This window comes from Aspergillus candidus (assembly GCF_002847045.1).
Source record: "Aspergillus candidus strain CBS 102.13 unplaced genomic scaffold BDW47scaffold_14, whole genome shotgun sequence".
In the NCBI taxonomy this organism is placed as follows: Eukaryota; Fungi; Ascomycota; class Eurotiomycetes; order Eurotiales; family Aspergillaceae; genus Aspergillus; species Aspergillus candidus.
Window position 1 is genome coordinate 446,917 of NW_020194019.1, and position 14,620 is coordinate 461,536.

The 14,620-nt window shown below is 48.1% G+C and overlaps 8 protein-coding genes across 8 annotated transcripts; 4 read left to right on the plus strand and 4 right to left on the minus strand.

Annotated features, from left to right (window-relative positions):
• Positions 1-181: 181 nt before the first annotated feature.
• Positions 182-1,324, plus strand: BDW47DRAFT_15814 (uncharacterized protein). Its single transcript, XM_024818334.1, has 3 exons — positions 182-472; positions 571-702; positions 763-1,324. The coding sequence occupies exons 1-3, from the start codon at positions 301-303 to the stop codon at positions 1,236-1,238; spliced, it is 780 nt and encodes a 259-aa protein (XP_024673407.1). The 5' UTR covers positions 182-300; the 3' UTR covers positions 1,239-1,324.
• Positions 1,087-3,854, minus strand: BDW47DRAFT_131006 (putative dihydrolipoamide succinyltransferase). The gene is made up of 11 exons (XM_024817222.1): positions 3,386-3,854; positions 3,250-3,308; positions 3,123-3,194; positions 3,014-3,069; positions 2,603-2,944; positions 2,125-2,517; positions 1,965-2,024; positions 1,856-1,910; positions 1,735-1,802; positions 1,609-1,680; positions 1,087-1,541 (listed from the first exon to the last, which is right to left on the minus strand). The coding sequence occupies exons 1-11, from the start codon at positions 3,556-3,558 to the stop codon at positions 1,497-1,499; spliced, it is 1,395 nt and encodes a 464-aa protein (XP_024673408.1). The 5' UTR covers positions 3,559-3,854; the 3' UTR covers positions 1,087-1,496.
• Positions 3,855-3,876: 22 nt separating this feature from the next.
• On the plus strand, positions 3,877-4,845 carry BDW47DRAFT_103598 (NADH dehydrogenase [ubiquinone] 1 beta subcomplex subunit 9). The gene is made up of 5 exons (XM_024812113.1): positions 3,877-4,126; positions 4,185-4,317; positions 4,391-4,469; positions 4,532-4,573; positions 4,630-4,845. The coding sequence occupies exons 1-5, from the start codon at positions 4,107-4,109 to the stop codon at positions 4,656-4,658; spliced, it is 303 nt and encodes a 100-aa protein (XP_024673409.1). The 5' UTR covers positions 3,877-4,106; the 3' UTR covers positions 4,659-4,845.
• BDW47DRAFT_103599 (histone H2A) lies at positions 4,805-5,751 on the minus strand. The gene is made up of 3 exons (XM_024812114.1): positions 5,475-5,751; positions 5,126-5,418; positions 4,805-5,073 (listed from the first exon to the last, which is right to left on the minus strand). The coding sequence occupies exons 1-3, from the start codon at positions 5,525-5,527 to the stop codon at positions 5,015-5,017; spliced, it is 405 nt and encodes a 134-aa protein (XP_024673410.1). The 5' UTR covers positions 5,528-5,751; the 3' UTR covers positions 4,805-5,014.
• Positions 5,752-6,257: 506 nt separating this feature from the next.
• On the plus strand, positions 6,258-6,798 carry BDW47DRAFT_116729 (histone H2B family protein; the record flags this gene model as incomplete). Its single annotated transcript, XM_024814979.1, has 3 exons — positions 6,258-6,432; positions 6,494-6,565; positions 6,620-6,798. The coding sequence occupies 3 exons, from the start codon at positions 6,258-6,260 to the stop codon at positions 6,796-6,798; spliced, it is 426 nt and encodes a 141-aa protein (XP_024673411.1).
• On the minus strand, positions 6,775-8,642 carry BDW47DRAFT_131008 (cysteine protease ATG4; the record flags this gene model as incomplete). The annotated part of the gene is made up of 5 exons (XM_024817223.1): positions 6,775-7,540; positions 7,604-7,831; positions 7,885-8,053; positions 8,108-8,425; positions 8,516-8,642. 5 exons carry the CDS (start codon positions 8,640-8,642, stop codon positions 7,183-7,185), a joined length of 1,200 nt encoding a protein of 399 aa, XP_024673412.1. The 3' UTR covers positions 6,775-7,182.
• Positions 8,643-9,216: 574 nt separating this feature from the next.
• On the plus strand, positions 9,217-11,901 carry BDW47DRAFT_103608 (putative R3H and G-patch domain protein). Its single transcript, XM_024812115.1, has 5 exons — positions 9,217-9,631; positions 9,692-10,430; positions 10,489-10,565; positions 10,623-11,205; positions 11,258-11,901. Exons 1-5 carry the CDS (start codon positions 9,568-9,570, stop codon positions 11,712-11,714), a joined length of 1,920 nt encoding a protein of 639 aa, XP_024673413.1. The 5' UTR covers positions 9,217-9,567; the 3' UTR covers positions 11,715-11,901.
• Positions 11,902-11,908: 7 nt separating this feature from the next.
• On the minus strand, positions 11,909-13,927 carry BDW47DRAFT_103611 (putative C2H2 finger domain protein). The gene is made up of 3 exons (XM_024812116.1): positions 13,842-13,927; positions 13,593-13,773; positions 11,909-13,426 (listed from the first exon to the last, which is right to left on the minus strand). Exons 2-3 carry the CDS (start codon positions 13,703-13,705, stop codon positions 11,932-11,934), a joined length of 1,608 nt encoding a protein of 535 aa, XP_024673414.1. The 5' UTR covers positions 13,706-13,773; positions 13,842-13,927; the 3' UTR covers positions 11,909-11,931.
• Positions 13,928-14,620: the final 693 nt, after the last annotated feature.

The window sequence follows — 14,620 nt, forward strand, 5'->3', positions numbered from 1 at the left end:
AATCGGCCAAGTCTAAAAAGTAGTCGTTGAATTAGCTGCATAGAACCACAGGCAGAGTGGAACAGACTGCGGGTGACCTAACCTGGAAACGGTAGATCAATCGGTGGTCGCGAACAAACACCAGTGCCCACCAAAAAAAAGGTACACACTACACACAGAGCAACAATCGCCATTAAACACACCTAGAACCGACAAATCCCAACCAACCTCAATAGGCCGCTACGGCATGCAGTAGCAGAAGAGATCTACGACCCTCGGCCCCAATGGCTGCGGTTCATCAATCAACCTCCTTCGTACAGTATGCAACCTGCAACAGCCGATCCAGATACCCAACACGATGTCCATGTCATGTTATTGGACTATCTCCTGTGCATCAACATATCTAGAATCCTCCACTCCAAGAAAGTAGAGAACGAAGAACTGGACTGTGATTGGGATCTCAATATCGGGTGGCTGGTCGATACGATTGAGAGTATGTTTCGGAACTGAGGCAATCCCCACGACATTCCTACCCTCTTCCTTAAAAGTTCATTTGACAATTGAGCATCGCTGACCAACCCATATCCTCAGCTTCGTCTTCCGAAGAAATTACCAATGACCTACGAATCAAGATCCAGCTCTTGAATGTCATCACTGCATTCTACCGCTACACAGGGCCGGATCAAAACATCGTCTCCGATGCTCAACTGCCGCCTTTACACAGTGGGAACCCCGCAACATTGGAGACCCAAAGCCGCTGGCAATACTCATACCCTCTCACAGCAGAGTTCCAATCAATAACAGCAACGGGCGCCTCGCGTGCTGTCACAAAGGCCGCGGCAGAATTCGAGACCCTATGCAACGTCGCGCACGCCATAGTGTCGGAATCAAGAAAAGCGGAGATAACAGCCCAATTCATCGCACAAGCCGCACTCGAGGAGTACCAACTGTCCGGGGGAGTGGATCCGAGCAAATACCTTACCTGGGCTTCTGAGGCGCTAGGCCAGACACCCGATTTGCGACAGTCGACTGTCAAGTTTGTGGCTTCCCTAGTAGACAAAGCCTCATGTACGGACCACCAGGAGGGCCTACTCACGGAGAATGGCGCCCGCCAATTTGAGGCCTATCTGTTGGAGTTTGTGTCAGATTTGATGCAGGTTTTGGAACCGCCAATCCTCATACAGCTCGAAAGAGGGGCACTATCTGGAATGAGCCGCGAAGAGACACAATTGTTGAAACATAAGGTAGGAATGCGATAAGAACACAGTTTTATATGCATACATAAAGTTTATATACTATGTATGAGAACAGAATTGTGACGACGAACTTGCAATTTCACCAGCAACAACTCCCCCAACCCCCATCTGAACAATGCCCCCTGTGACACAGTGACATGGCTCTGGAGTTTGAACTTCTTTACACAATATTAATCTACAAAATTGATCGGGAATCCCTTCTGTAGACAAAAGAAACCTGAGTTCCAATATGCCTAGCATGATGGGACGAACAGGCCCAATCTAGATGAGCAACATGCGACGCGGATCCTCGATGTACTCCTTGATCTGTAGGGCATTCGTGGTAAGCAGTGGCATCAAATGGTTGGAACGTAGTGCAGTGGGTGTAACTAACCTTAACAAGGAAGGTAACTGCCTCTCGGCCATCCAAAAGTCGGTGATCATAAGTCAGGGCAAGATACATCATCTAACAGAGTATTAGTGCAACCCTCGAAGAGAGAATATGGGAAAATAAATATACAGGGCGAATCTCGATCTTGCCATTCACGACCACTGCCTTGTCCTTGATGGCGTGGAGCCCAAGAACAGCTGCACACAGTCAGATTAGATGCTTTCAGCAAAGGGAGAAGAAGTGATCATACCAGTCTGCGGCAGGTTGATGATGGGGGTACCCATCAAAGAGCCGAAAACACCACCCTGAAACGATGTTAGCATATAAGTACTTCTCAGGGGGTAAGAACGTATGCTCACATTGCTGATAGTGAAAGAGCCACCAGCCATGTCCTCAATAGTTAATTTGTTGTCGCGAGCCTAGAACAAGTCATACAGTTAGACGTGATTTCCGAGAAATCTTGGGTTTTTTTGAGGGTGTTGCTGGGACGGCGAAGGAGTTCGCTGCGACTCGGCTTACCTTCTTTCCAAGTTCCGCAATGGCTTGCTCAATCCCAACCAGGTTCATTGTTTCCGCGTTGCGCACCACAGGCGTAACGAGGCCCTTTTCAGTAGCCACAGCCACGCTGATATCAACATAATCACGGTAGACAATAGTGTCACCACCGTTGGGACCTTCAATCGAGGCATTGACCGCAGGGACATCCTTCATGGCCAACACGCAGGCCCTGGAAAACGCGCTCATGAATCCGAGCTTGACACCCGTCTTCTTCAGCACGTCATCCTTGTACAGTTTCCGGAATTCCATCAAAGACGACATATCAACCTCGTTGAATGTGGTCAGGGAGGCGGCGGTATTTTGGGACTGCTTCAAGCGCTCGGCGATTCTCAACCTCATTCGGTTCATTTTCACCTATGACATGGAAAGACGCAAATCAGCTTTGTTCCAAAAAAAAAAAAAAAGGTGAAGAGCATGTGGAAGAGGCGGAGGAACAAACCCTTCTCTCCTCACGGCCGCCGATGCTGGGCTTAGATTCCTCGGAAGTTTGCTGCTTAGAGGCCGGGGGTTGCTGCTTGGGGGCTGAAGGTTGTTTGGGAGCCTCGGTCTCTGGCTTCGAAGGCTTTGCCTGCTCGGGTTTCTTGGTCTCTTCCGGAGCTGGAGACTTTGGCTTGTCTGCGGCCGCAGGCTCCTTGGGCTTTTCAGCGGACTCCTCCTTGGGTTCGGGGGCGCCGCCAAGTTCTAATTTGACAAGCTCCTGTCCAACCGTCACCGTGTCCTCTTCATTCGCAAGGAACTCTTTAATGGTACCGGATTCGGGAGCATTGACAGACACGTCGATCTGAAACACGTGAGCTCCATGTCCGAAAGAGTATTAGGATAGTGACAAGCTCAGAGCTCTTGTTAATACCTTGTCGGTCTCGATAGTAGCAATTTCCTCATCCCGCTCGACAAAATCCCCAACCTCTGGCTGCGTTGTCAGCTAGATTCCATTGACGAAGGGCATGTTGGATCATTACGTTTAGAAAACTGTTTCAAAGTGCCCTCAGTAATTGATTCCGCCATCTGCGGGACCTTCACCACAGAGTCCGCTGTCGTTCTCAAGTCAGCCCCATTCTTCGTAAGGAACAAGGCGGGTTGCTATACCATAAGTGCGAATTTGGAATCTCCCAACCGGGGACAAGGCGGTACGAGATACGTTGGAACTAAGACGTCGTAAGTACATGGCGAAAAGAACGCAGTCAATCCCAAGAATTCCACCAGTTCTTACGGCAAAACTTACACGCTCGTTAGACCAGACGAAGACCAAGCAACACCCTTAGAGTGATTCCGAAGCGTCAACGACGAGAAACCCCTGCGACTTCCTAGCCATCGGTTACAGGAGACATAGTTAATGCGAGGGGCTGATTTGAGGCTATGTTGGGAGAAACGGTGGAATGGCAACCGGGAAGCCATGGTGATAAGCCCAAGCAGGGAGTATGCGAATCCGGGAGGTTCGCGATTTAAAAGACAATAGTATAGAATAAATAGATTGAGAGAAAAGCAGCAGTTATTTGGACAATAATGCTACCTTCTGGCGAAAATCTTGAACTAAATTCCTCAAGGCTGATTTGCGGTTGAGAACGCCTGCAGATACAACGAGGGAGGATGGAGTGACGAAAGTTTTAGCAGAGTACGACTAGGAGCTTGAGCCCGGGCCGGACAACCGGGATTTCCTTAGGGAGGCCTGCACTTTGGCTGCGCCCGGCAACTGACGGAATATTATTCAACAGACGGACGGAATATTGTTCTTACACTAGTTCGGCTCCCGGGGAAGACCAACTTGGTACTTCTGGAGTTTCAACACCCGCGTCTGTACGGAACCGCAACTCGCGCATAGCGAGTCCGACCCACGAAAACACCACCCCGACCGGAAAGCTCCAATATCAGGACCAACTATTCTCGAATTAGCTTACGAACTGTGGCATTGCTATAACCTCGAGGGAGTTCTCCAATTGCCCACGATGTCCGCCAACGTTGCCACGTAAGTTGGCCGTCCAATAACGAACAAGCTATTGGAGACGTTCTAAGCATATATCCAGGTCACTCTACCGGCGCTCTCTGAAGCTGTCGCTTGATTGGGCTGTCCACAGAAGTATCTGGCGTGGTCAGGCAGTGTACATCAGATCGCTTTTCGATGCTAACAAGCACGTTCGCGATCCTCGCCAGCAAAAGGTTCGCAAACCTCTGTATCATCTTGAGATCTGCCGCAATCTCCCTGGCAGCTTGCTGATGCGGATTACTACAGGTGCTACTGCGCGAAACAGAGAAGCTACTCGAAACATGGAAGCATCCCGACCCCTATAAAGCACCAACTGCGCCGGGAGGTATGTGACATCAGAACGGCCAACTCCATCCTAATCCAAATCTTTTACTGACTACAAACTAGGTAACAAATACGAGAGAAACCTTCCTGCACCTCAATTACCCTGTATGTCGCTTCGCATGTCTGTGACAAAGTCCCCCCACCAAACTAATATAAAACAGATGCGGGGGCGCACTCCGAGGGCCACTGAACTATGGGGGATTTGCGACCCGGTGCGACTATATCGATCTTGTTATTCAAAGTTGCTTAATAGTAAGCCGAACTCTCGAAAAGAGAGGGGTGGGAAAAGTCCAAAGTTAGACCAAATGGGAGCATTTACAAATTTCATTGTAGACCTTGTGTGCATATTGGCTTCAATTGAAAACTGCCGGTATCAATCCATGTCCGTGGACATAATGTACAACCATAAAAAAAAAAAAATTGAAAAGGTAAAAGGAAAATTAAAGCATAAACGCAGAGCCGTAAAGGTGCCCAGTCCAGAACCCCGTTATCACATCAATAAGAGAACCAAACCACGCCGAAAGATAAACCCAAACAAAAAACCGCTCACAGCTCCTGGCTACCGGCGCCCTTGCCACTCTTGGGAGTCTTCTTGGGGAGCAGGTCTAGAACAGTCAGTGGGGTGTACAATTTTCAGTATGATCGGACTAAACATACTCTGGTGGATGTTCGGCAAGACACCACCCTGTGCGATGGTGACATGGCCCAACAGCTTGTTCAACTCCTCATCGTTGCGGATGGCGAGCTGGAGGTGACGAGGGATGATACGGGTCTTCTTGTTGTCGCGGGCAGCGTTACCCGCCAATTCGAGGATCTCGGCAGCGAGGTACTCAAGGACAGCTGCCAAGTAGACGGGAGCACCAGCACCAACACGCTGGGCGTAGTTGCCCTTGCGCAGAAGACGGTGCACACGACCAACGGGGAACGCGAGACCGGCCTTGGACGAGCGGCTAAAGCTGCATATTAGAATCAAATCGCCAAATTGATGTAAACAAGGGAGCCATACGATTGCGAGTTCTTGCTACCGCTAGCCTTGCCGCCAGATTTGCCTCCAGTCATTTTTGCGAGGTGGTTTTAGAAAGTTGGGTGGGTTGTAGATTCAAGCGGACGCGAAGGTCGTGATAAATGGGCGATGAGTAAGATCGGTTTAAGGGTCTGGTATCTGAGTGCCTGGCCTGTGGGAACGATGGATATTTATAAAGACGCGGTCAGGGTGACGTTGGGCGGCGTAAACGCTCTTTAGATCACCCTCTCGCTTAGCGGGGCAGGCCAATCACAGTGGAGATCATTTTTCGGCATACCCTTGTTCAGCGGGCTGACTGGATGGAACTTCCAAGGAGCTCCGTTCTTGTACTCTGTATTGTATTGCATAAGCCGCGGGCCTGCGGGCACCCTGGCTGCCAGAATCTGGTCCCTTTCCAGATCGGGGTAAGCTGGGTAACTAATGTGCTGTAATGGCCAATACACCGATCTTGGCGTGATCTTAGCCGCCTCCGCGCGACAATTGGCAGTATCGGACGCGTCTTCCGTCATCAAATCATACAGATCATACAATAGCGTGACGGTATTGAAATTCTGCCTTTTTTGTGCACTTCAGGATCAACCGGACTTTCGCGGCCTAGTATAAGTAGCGCGCCTCCCTCATCACCGCGTCCTGCTTATTTCTATTCCTCTCCTCATTCCAATTAATTTCAACAAACACCGCGGCACCAACCACCTCGAATACCCATTCATCAAATCCTACGCCAATTCTCGTCCTTCTCTTAATCTCTAAATTTAAGTCGTCAAAATGCCCCCCAAGGCTGCCGAGAAGAAGCCCTCCACCGGAGGCAAGGCCCCCGCCGGCGGCAAGGTTCCCGCTGAGAAGAAGGAAGCTGGCAAGAAGACCGCCGCCGCCGCGTCTGGCGACAAGAAGAAGCGTGGCAAGACCAGGAAGGAGACCTACTCTTCGTACATCTACAAGGGTAAGTAGTATTGGATCGTCTAGGGAAAAGGGCCTTTGACTCGGTTGCTAATTTGTCGCAGTCCTCAAGCAGGTCCACCCCGACACTGGTATCTCGACCCGTGCTATGTCGATCCTGAACTCGTTTGTCAACGGTATGTTGCGACTTCCTGTAATGAATTCAACACTTGTCTAATTATCGTTGGCAGATATCTTCGAGCGTGTCGCTACGGAGGCTTCCAAGCTGGCTGCCTACAACAAGAAGTCGACCATCTCGTCCAGGGAGATCCAGACCTCTGTGAGGTTGATCCTGCCCGGTGAGCTGGCCAAGCACGCCGTGTCGGAAGGCACCAAGGCTGTTACGAAGTACTCTTCTTCCGCCAAATAGGCTTTTCTTTTCCTTTGCCAGGCTTTTCTTTTCTTATTTTTGCTGCCTCTGTCTTATGAGTGAGGTGGTGGGTTACCGGGTGTTCGCGGGATTTCTAATGCGTCATGGGATGGCTTGATTTTATCTTTTTATCTTATTATTATTTTATTTTTTTACCCCTTGGGCCGAATGTCTTCATGGTTTTATTCGTGACGTGAATGTGGTGTATCATAACTCGGGCTTTGGGGGTTTGTTGGTGAATATCAACTCCTCCAATAGAATGCGATAACCTCCTTTTTAATGCACGATTGGCTCCAAATTGTTCATCGATCATACGATCTACTTGATTGTCACGACAAATTGACGATGAGGTATATGCTATTGAGATTTATGTTGGTTGAGAGATCATTCATCGTCGAGCACCTCCACTTCATCCAGGGCTTCTTCTCGGGTTTGGTGACATCCAGGTGCCGTTTGGTGGACCACGTGGACGATCGGCTTCCCTTGTACAGACGACATGCGGCTGCTCCAGTCCTCCCAATCCTCCCGGTTTCTGATCAGGAACCCTATTAGCATGCTTGGGTCCATGTTCTCAACGTGGAGCCGTCTAAGCCGGCGAGTATGATATGATTCAACATCCTCCTTGGAGTATGGCCCTCCATGCTCATGACAAGGCAACGAGGGCTGGTTACTGTGTGGATCGAGATAAAATAGGTATGAGCCTTGGACCCCGACGAAATAATGCGAAGCTGACGGGCGCCCTCTGTTGCGCTGTCGGATCAGTTTTGTTCTCGCATGTTTCGAATTTTGGTATTATAATACGTACCCTGCTATGCCAACTGATTGGGGCACTCGCAATGAGGCCTTTAGCCCGTCCCAGTAAACAGGATTGACACGACCAATGCCCAACATGGTCCCCAGAAGTATGAGCGTTGGCTGCACAGCACCCGAATCATCACAAGCGATACTCATGAACCTCTCTTCGCAAACTTCCGAAGTATCATTAAGGGCGTACACCCTAATGTTAGGGCTGTCACATCGGCTTGATAATGCTCTGCTTCGTTGTAAGCCCGTGCTTCCACTCAAGCCGCTTGGTGGAGTGCATACTCTATACATCTAGCTGTTGCCGAGGGCCCGAACCATTCCCCCGGATGCTTACCACAGGACTCGGCGCCATGCTTGACGAACTGGTGTATTGAGAATGGTGCATTTGGATGGTCCGCAAACAGACTCAGTACTTTCGCTTCTTCTTCGACCTTTTGTCCATATCGCCAGTCTGGGATGTTGTTAGTAGCACGTCATTTACTCGTTTCAAATTCATAGTTCGTACCGCGATGCAGTTGTAATAGTAACAATGTATTGGCTAAAAGGCTCTGTCCTGATCGGATCATACATCCCCATCCGGCGTCCGATGTGAAACCCTGAGAGTCCACAAGCTGATTTCGTATGCGGACTCTCAGTGTCAGGGACTGGGCACTATCACGGTCATCGGATCTTGGTATTGGATGGAAATTATATCGGTAAGTCATCCAGACCTTGGACTCGAAATCCTTCAGGAACTCTTCTGGCCAGCCATGAAGCGCCGTGGGGTGGTGCGTGGCTCGGTCTTCCCGGCGCTTGGGTTGGGAGGTCTGGTTTGACCCTGACTCTGCGGGGTGCTCATTTCTGCCGTGTGAATGTTCGTGGCCGTCTGCTATGACTTGTTCGTCATGGTTCGCAGGCAAAGTGTCGCTTGTACTATGAGTGATGTATTTTTCCCCTAGACACCAGATAGGCATCGTAGGCTCTTGGTCATTTTGTGGTTCCGGGTCCCAGATATACTGCATGATGCGCTTGCTGTATCTTCCTATGTCCACATTATTCATGGCTCTCTCGAAGGGTGGTCGTCCTGGTCTGTCCTAGTCTTTTGTGTTTGGGTTTTGTGGGAAAAAAGGATAGGGAGTTATTGGCCGAAAATTATTCGTTTGTTTTGGCTAATGCAGCTTGGGTATATGTTTCCGGGATGTTTCCCTTGTTTGAACCACGTAGAGAGAGGAGCGTTGTTTCTTTGACACCCAGATATATATATATATATATTAGTACGAGTGGAGCATCCGAAACATATTTAGAGGGTTCAACAAAAGAGAGACGCAAAAGCGAGAACAACAAGACAGGTGAGCAAACTACCAGGTGAGACCTACAAAGTCAGTAGTATTGTTTGAGCAGCCGCTGTTCGTTGAGCCGCGGGAGGGGGGGGGGGGGTAGTCACGAGAAAGATTGAATGAAAGCCGGCAGACGTCATCAATCAAGGGGTATCTTGGATGTGCCTGTATGTAGCGTACAACCCGAATACCCAACGACACAACACAAATCAATCCAACTATACTTATGTAATACTTCGTAAAACCATAAGCTAAATGCAGAATACGCCAAGTTCAACAACAATGCACTAGAGAGTCATGTATAACTACGGGTAGAACCATGCAAAAAGTGCCCAATGTTGAACAATAGACAAGCGGAGGTGGTGCATTCCATTGATCAGTCATGAGGACCCACTGCCACCCGACGTCAGCAGTGATGACTAATAAGATTATCCTATCAAGTTAGCGGTAGGTACTCTTTACACTGCTCATATAAAAAAAGTATTGATACCTGGAAGGAACTGCGTTCGAATAACTATCATCTCCGTGAAAGCGCACCTTTTAACATGACATAACATCGCAAATCTCCAACCCATCGCCACTTTTCTTCTGTGCTCTGTCAAGTATCCGTTCATTAAAGGAGGAAACCAACCTCCCCCAGACAGGGATCATGGCTCGTTCCAGCAAGGCAAAGGCCCGGAATAAGGGCAGGTCCATGCCGAAAACCCACGAAGGTGCTGTTATTGTCGGTCCAATTAGGCGAACTGCACAACTGACTTAACCGACTACTATAGCCAACCCATATAGCCACCTGACAATGCAGCAAGAAGCACGGAATACCGAGGGGCGGCATTCATGGAAGGTTGGACAGAACCTTCGCCACCAGGCAGTCCACTTCGTGAGCGCAGGTGGTCTGCAACCAGACCAAGAAAACGTTTTCGAACCGACTGGAGACTCCACAATCTCGGACGAACAAGAGGCAATCGCGAAGCCCGAAGAGGCAATACCAGCAGAACACGACAAGCAAGCACATATGTCATTTCTTGTCGACATGGCTGGAGAGTCATTACTTTCCAAAAGCACCCCTACAAGGAACTTTCCTTCACACAACATTAGTCCATGCGACTCTAGCGAAGATGAAATTGTATTTCGTGGTCGCCAGCAGGGGAAAAACTCGTTCCGTCACCTCCACGACACAAGTGACTACCAGTGTCCACCATACGCATCCCCACGAGCGCTTGCAAACCGCAGGGAATCTTTATCGGCCCGAGAGTGTACTGCACGCGGACGCAACCGAAGCAAGTCATCGATTCCGAGCCACGCCAGAACGACCCCCTCCATCGGTAACAGAATGTCGATGGAAAATGCCGATTTTATAGGTTTGAACTATCAGAGTGCACGGGGCAGAAATCGAGCAGATTTCTCAGACGAAGATCATGATATGTTAGCCGATTATATAGCAAACATGGACCAGGACTATGGAGAATCAAGCGACGATGAGCCAGAGAATTCTGACGATCTTAGGCCTGAAGCGTAAGTGCTACCTCGCGAAACCACTCACTATACCGTTGTTACTGACATGGTTCCGCAGCGTCGTGGAACATCCACTGGATGCAAACACATCACCATTGGATGATACGCTAGGCCTCGATAAAACAGCAACGTCAAGTTAGTGCAACGCCATCCTTTCGTTCGGCATCGTTCTACTAACAGCGATCTACCCAGGCTACAGCCCGCCAGCGGTTACCGATGATGAGGAACACCTGGATGTGCGGTTTACGGGACCTTATGTCACCGCGGACGGTACCCTCTACGATGAGAGGCCCCGTAGTCCCGAAGACAGCGATTTTGATTCCACTCTCGAATGCGCGAAGGGCAGTCCACCGGACCATGGATCGCCAGAAGAGATTCTTGCTCTCTTGTACGAATCTCAGCAGACTTCGGCATGGAATGGCACCAAGGGATATACCTCGGCAACTGCATTCGCTGATGCCCTAGAACGTGATCCCTACTACAATCTTGACTTAATGGATAGGGTCGTCTCTCAAAAGAAAAAGGGCAAGGTGAAGCAGCATGCCCTAGATATGATATCCTCCGACGATGAATTTGGGCAGCACTTCGAACAGGCGTGGCACAACGATAGACAGAAGAAGAAGGCCCGCAAGCTGAGGCGAGAGGAACTTCGGTCCCAAGGACTTCTTGGTCGGGGTGCAACCTACCCAGATCTCAAACAGAAATATTCAGACGAAATGGGCCTCGATGACTTGAAAACAGAATTACGCCTCTTTCTATTATCGCCAAAGAACAGGTAATTCCCCACTTGGTTTCCTGACGTGCATGTCTAACAAAGACGCTTCCAGCTTGGCTCTCCCCCCTATGCCCAAACACCGCAGGAAACTGATTCATGACCTGGCCAACCCCCTCTCTCTCAAATCCCAGTCTCGTGGGAAAGGGTCGTCTCGCTTTACTGTGCTAAACAAGACCTCCAAGACACCAAATTATTCCCAAAAGACGATCTCTCGTGTGGACCAGGTGTTTTTACAAGGAAGGTTCACTCATCGTGCAATAAAATATTGGGATCCGAGTGCAAACAAGCCGAAAAGGCATGGAACTCGTCGTTTAGAGAAGTCCGCCACATACGCCGACGGAGATGTTGTTGGCGGCTCAGCTCCCGAAATTGGTGCTGAAAACAAGGGCCGAGCTATGCTGGAACGAATGGGATGGAGCATGGGCACCCCGCTCGGTGCGGGTGGTAACAAAGGGATTCTTCTGCCCGTTGCACATGTCGTCAAGAACTCGAAAACTGGCCTAGGATAATAGAGGACCTTCTTTACGTCTGGCATCTGTAACCGATCAGCAGCCTTCGTCGCATTGGGGCTCATAGCCAGAGTAACCCCCCTTTTGTTGTCATAGGATCCGCTAGTGTATTTCGAACGGTACCCATGCTCGTTGTGCTGCCTAGAACATAGCTTTACTAAGAATAACGTGTTGATATCTAAGTTGATAATATTCCAAGTTAAGGTAGATCTGCATGCTACGAATGTACAGCCCGCGCGTGACCCAATTCTCTAACATGAGAAAACAGCTTAGTTCTAGAAGGGAAAACAGTATCGCAGGTTGTACACCTCATGCCCAAGGACAGCTTTTCAGCTTGTTGGGCTTTCTTGGCGCGTTTTTGCTTCGCCTTTCCTTTTTGCTTCACTGCTGGCTGTGGCGAGCTTTCTAGCCCAAGGTCTGGAAAGCGCTCGGACAAAGTGTTTAGCACATCCGCGCCGTGTGTTGAACTTAGACGCCGTTCAACCGCCTCCCTGGTGGTGTAATCGGCTTCCTCGGAGGATGGAATAGTTTCGGGAACTTCACTTTGGAGCTCCGTGAACTGTTTGTCAATGATTTCACTGGCGCCATCCTGATTTCCAGAGGGAAGGCTGTCGTGACCCTCGGAATTTGAAATAATGTCGTTGGGTTCCTGGCTAGATGATGGACACCTGGACAGTGTAAAAAGGGCTTGTTGAGGCTCAGGGGTGCTGCTCTGGATCGGATTGACCGCTTCGGATTCGCCTTGCTGTTGGGGAAAATCATCCTGTAAGGCGAATAGCCTATCTTCAGCTCTCATCTCCCATTGCAGTTGTCTAACGGCCTTCGTGTGTTTCTTGCTACGTTCGTGCGCCTCGTATTGTTTCCCACTCTTGAAATTCTTGCGACACACGACGCATTCGAAGTGAACTTTTTCCTCGTCGCTGCTGGTCGCTACATCTTCTTCAACGTCACCCGATTTCGCCCAGTCCTGGGTGATATGCTCTCGGAGGTTCGACTGGTTCATAGCCCGGGACCTGGCAGCTTGCGCCGCAACTGCCTGGCGAAGGGTTTCCTGTCTTTGGGCTTCATCCTTGGCGTTGATTTTGTATCGCACATCCCTTTTTTTGACAAAAGCCACAAGCGACCTGACTGCCTCATTGAACTCGCGCATGCCCTCCTCTCTGAGGCGTTTATTCTCCTTCTCCATGAGCCTACGAACTCGCCGATCGGGGGCCTCGGAATAGCGATAGGCGTCTTTCCAAGCAAAGGATTTCCTCGTAGAGAAGTTACTCCAAGCGACATAAAACGGGCGTACCACTTGGTCAAAATCGTCATTGCGGGATCCAAATGTTGGATATTGGATAGGTTCGACGTTGTCCTTACGACAGGCCATCGCTTCTTCTTGGGCAAGTCGTGAGAAAACACCACGAAGTCCCCCATAAAATCCATCTTCTGCGTCCGAAAAGGCCATGCGCGGGCTAAACTGAGAGAAGAGTCCCATGACATCTTCTGATGTTGTCTGCGTAGCATGCGTAGAATTGAATGTCGCGGATGCTCCATCAGTCCCTAGGAAGGCTTCAGAGTGAGAATCATACCACATTCGCTCCTGGGGGTCAGAAAGGACCTCATAAGCCGACTGGACCTCTGCAAATAATTTCGTGGATTCTTCCACATTGCCATAATTCCTATCGGGATGAAGTTCTAGAGCTCTCTTCCTATAGGCCTTTTTGATACTTGACAGATGTTAGCACCACTCGTCCAGGGAGACAAGAGGAGAGAGATCTAAAAAGAGAAAAGAAAAAAGTTGGGAGGGAGAAAAATCAAATAACGGGATAAAGGAAGGAAGTGAAAGGAAGAGAAGTTGGGGGAGGTAAAAGTGTTCTTTCATTGAGTACTCACTCTTCACCAGAAGCATCTGATGTTATACGCAGAAGTTCATAATAATCTGTCTTATTCTCGTGTGTGCCACCATCTGAGCTGCCATGTTGTTGGTTTGACTGTGATTGACCCATATGTATTTATTATCATTTAAAGTTGGAGACATGTACGAGACAATCTCAACATGTACTCTGTAGACGACCTGAATATTGGTAAGTTGTTTGAGTAAATTCCAGGGTATGTTGTTAAGGGAAAGGACTAGGATCATACACTAGTAACTATACTGAAGAATTCCCTTTGTTTTTTTTGTTGTACTGCTTGTGTCTGATGGATATTAATAGTTCGCAGATTAGTAGCGCTTTTATGGGCGGGTGTTACAAGTCCACTTGGGATAAATATGCATGCTTACTATAGCTCTATAGATTCTCTGACAGCTCAAGCGCCCCCACTAACAAATATACTTACTATAATCTCTTTTCGACCAGTTTTTCTTCTTGAAATTACTCGCCCAAATCAAGCCTGATCAGGCTCAGAATTTGATTATGTTACTTATAACTTCTAGTACTTTAACCTGATACTATCTTTATAATAATTCTAGTAGTAATAAAGATGAACAGAATAATCTTTCTCTAAATAATAATCCTAAAATTATTTGAGAAAGCGCCTGAAAGACTATATTTTTATTATATCTTATTTATAAAGGCTAGGAAAGCAGCTAAATAATTACTTATATATATTAATTACTATCTATTAGTAAACAAGTTTATAAAAGACTTTATATAAAGTATCTAGAAGATTACTTACTAGAGTAATAATAATATTAAAATAGAATATATTAAAATAAGTATAAAATAACTTTTTACAGCTCTTTAAAAGCTTATTATTAATAATAAGAAGATTTATTAATAATTCTTTATTATTAAGAGATTAATTAAGAATATCTAAACTATAAATATAATTAATTAAGTAATTATATTCTTTAATATTATAAATTAATAATAAAGCTTCTACACAAGTATCTAATACTAGAATTTATAATATATTATAAT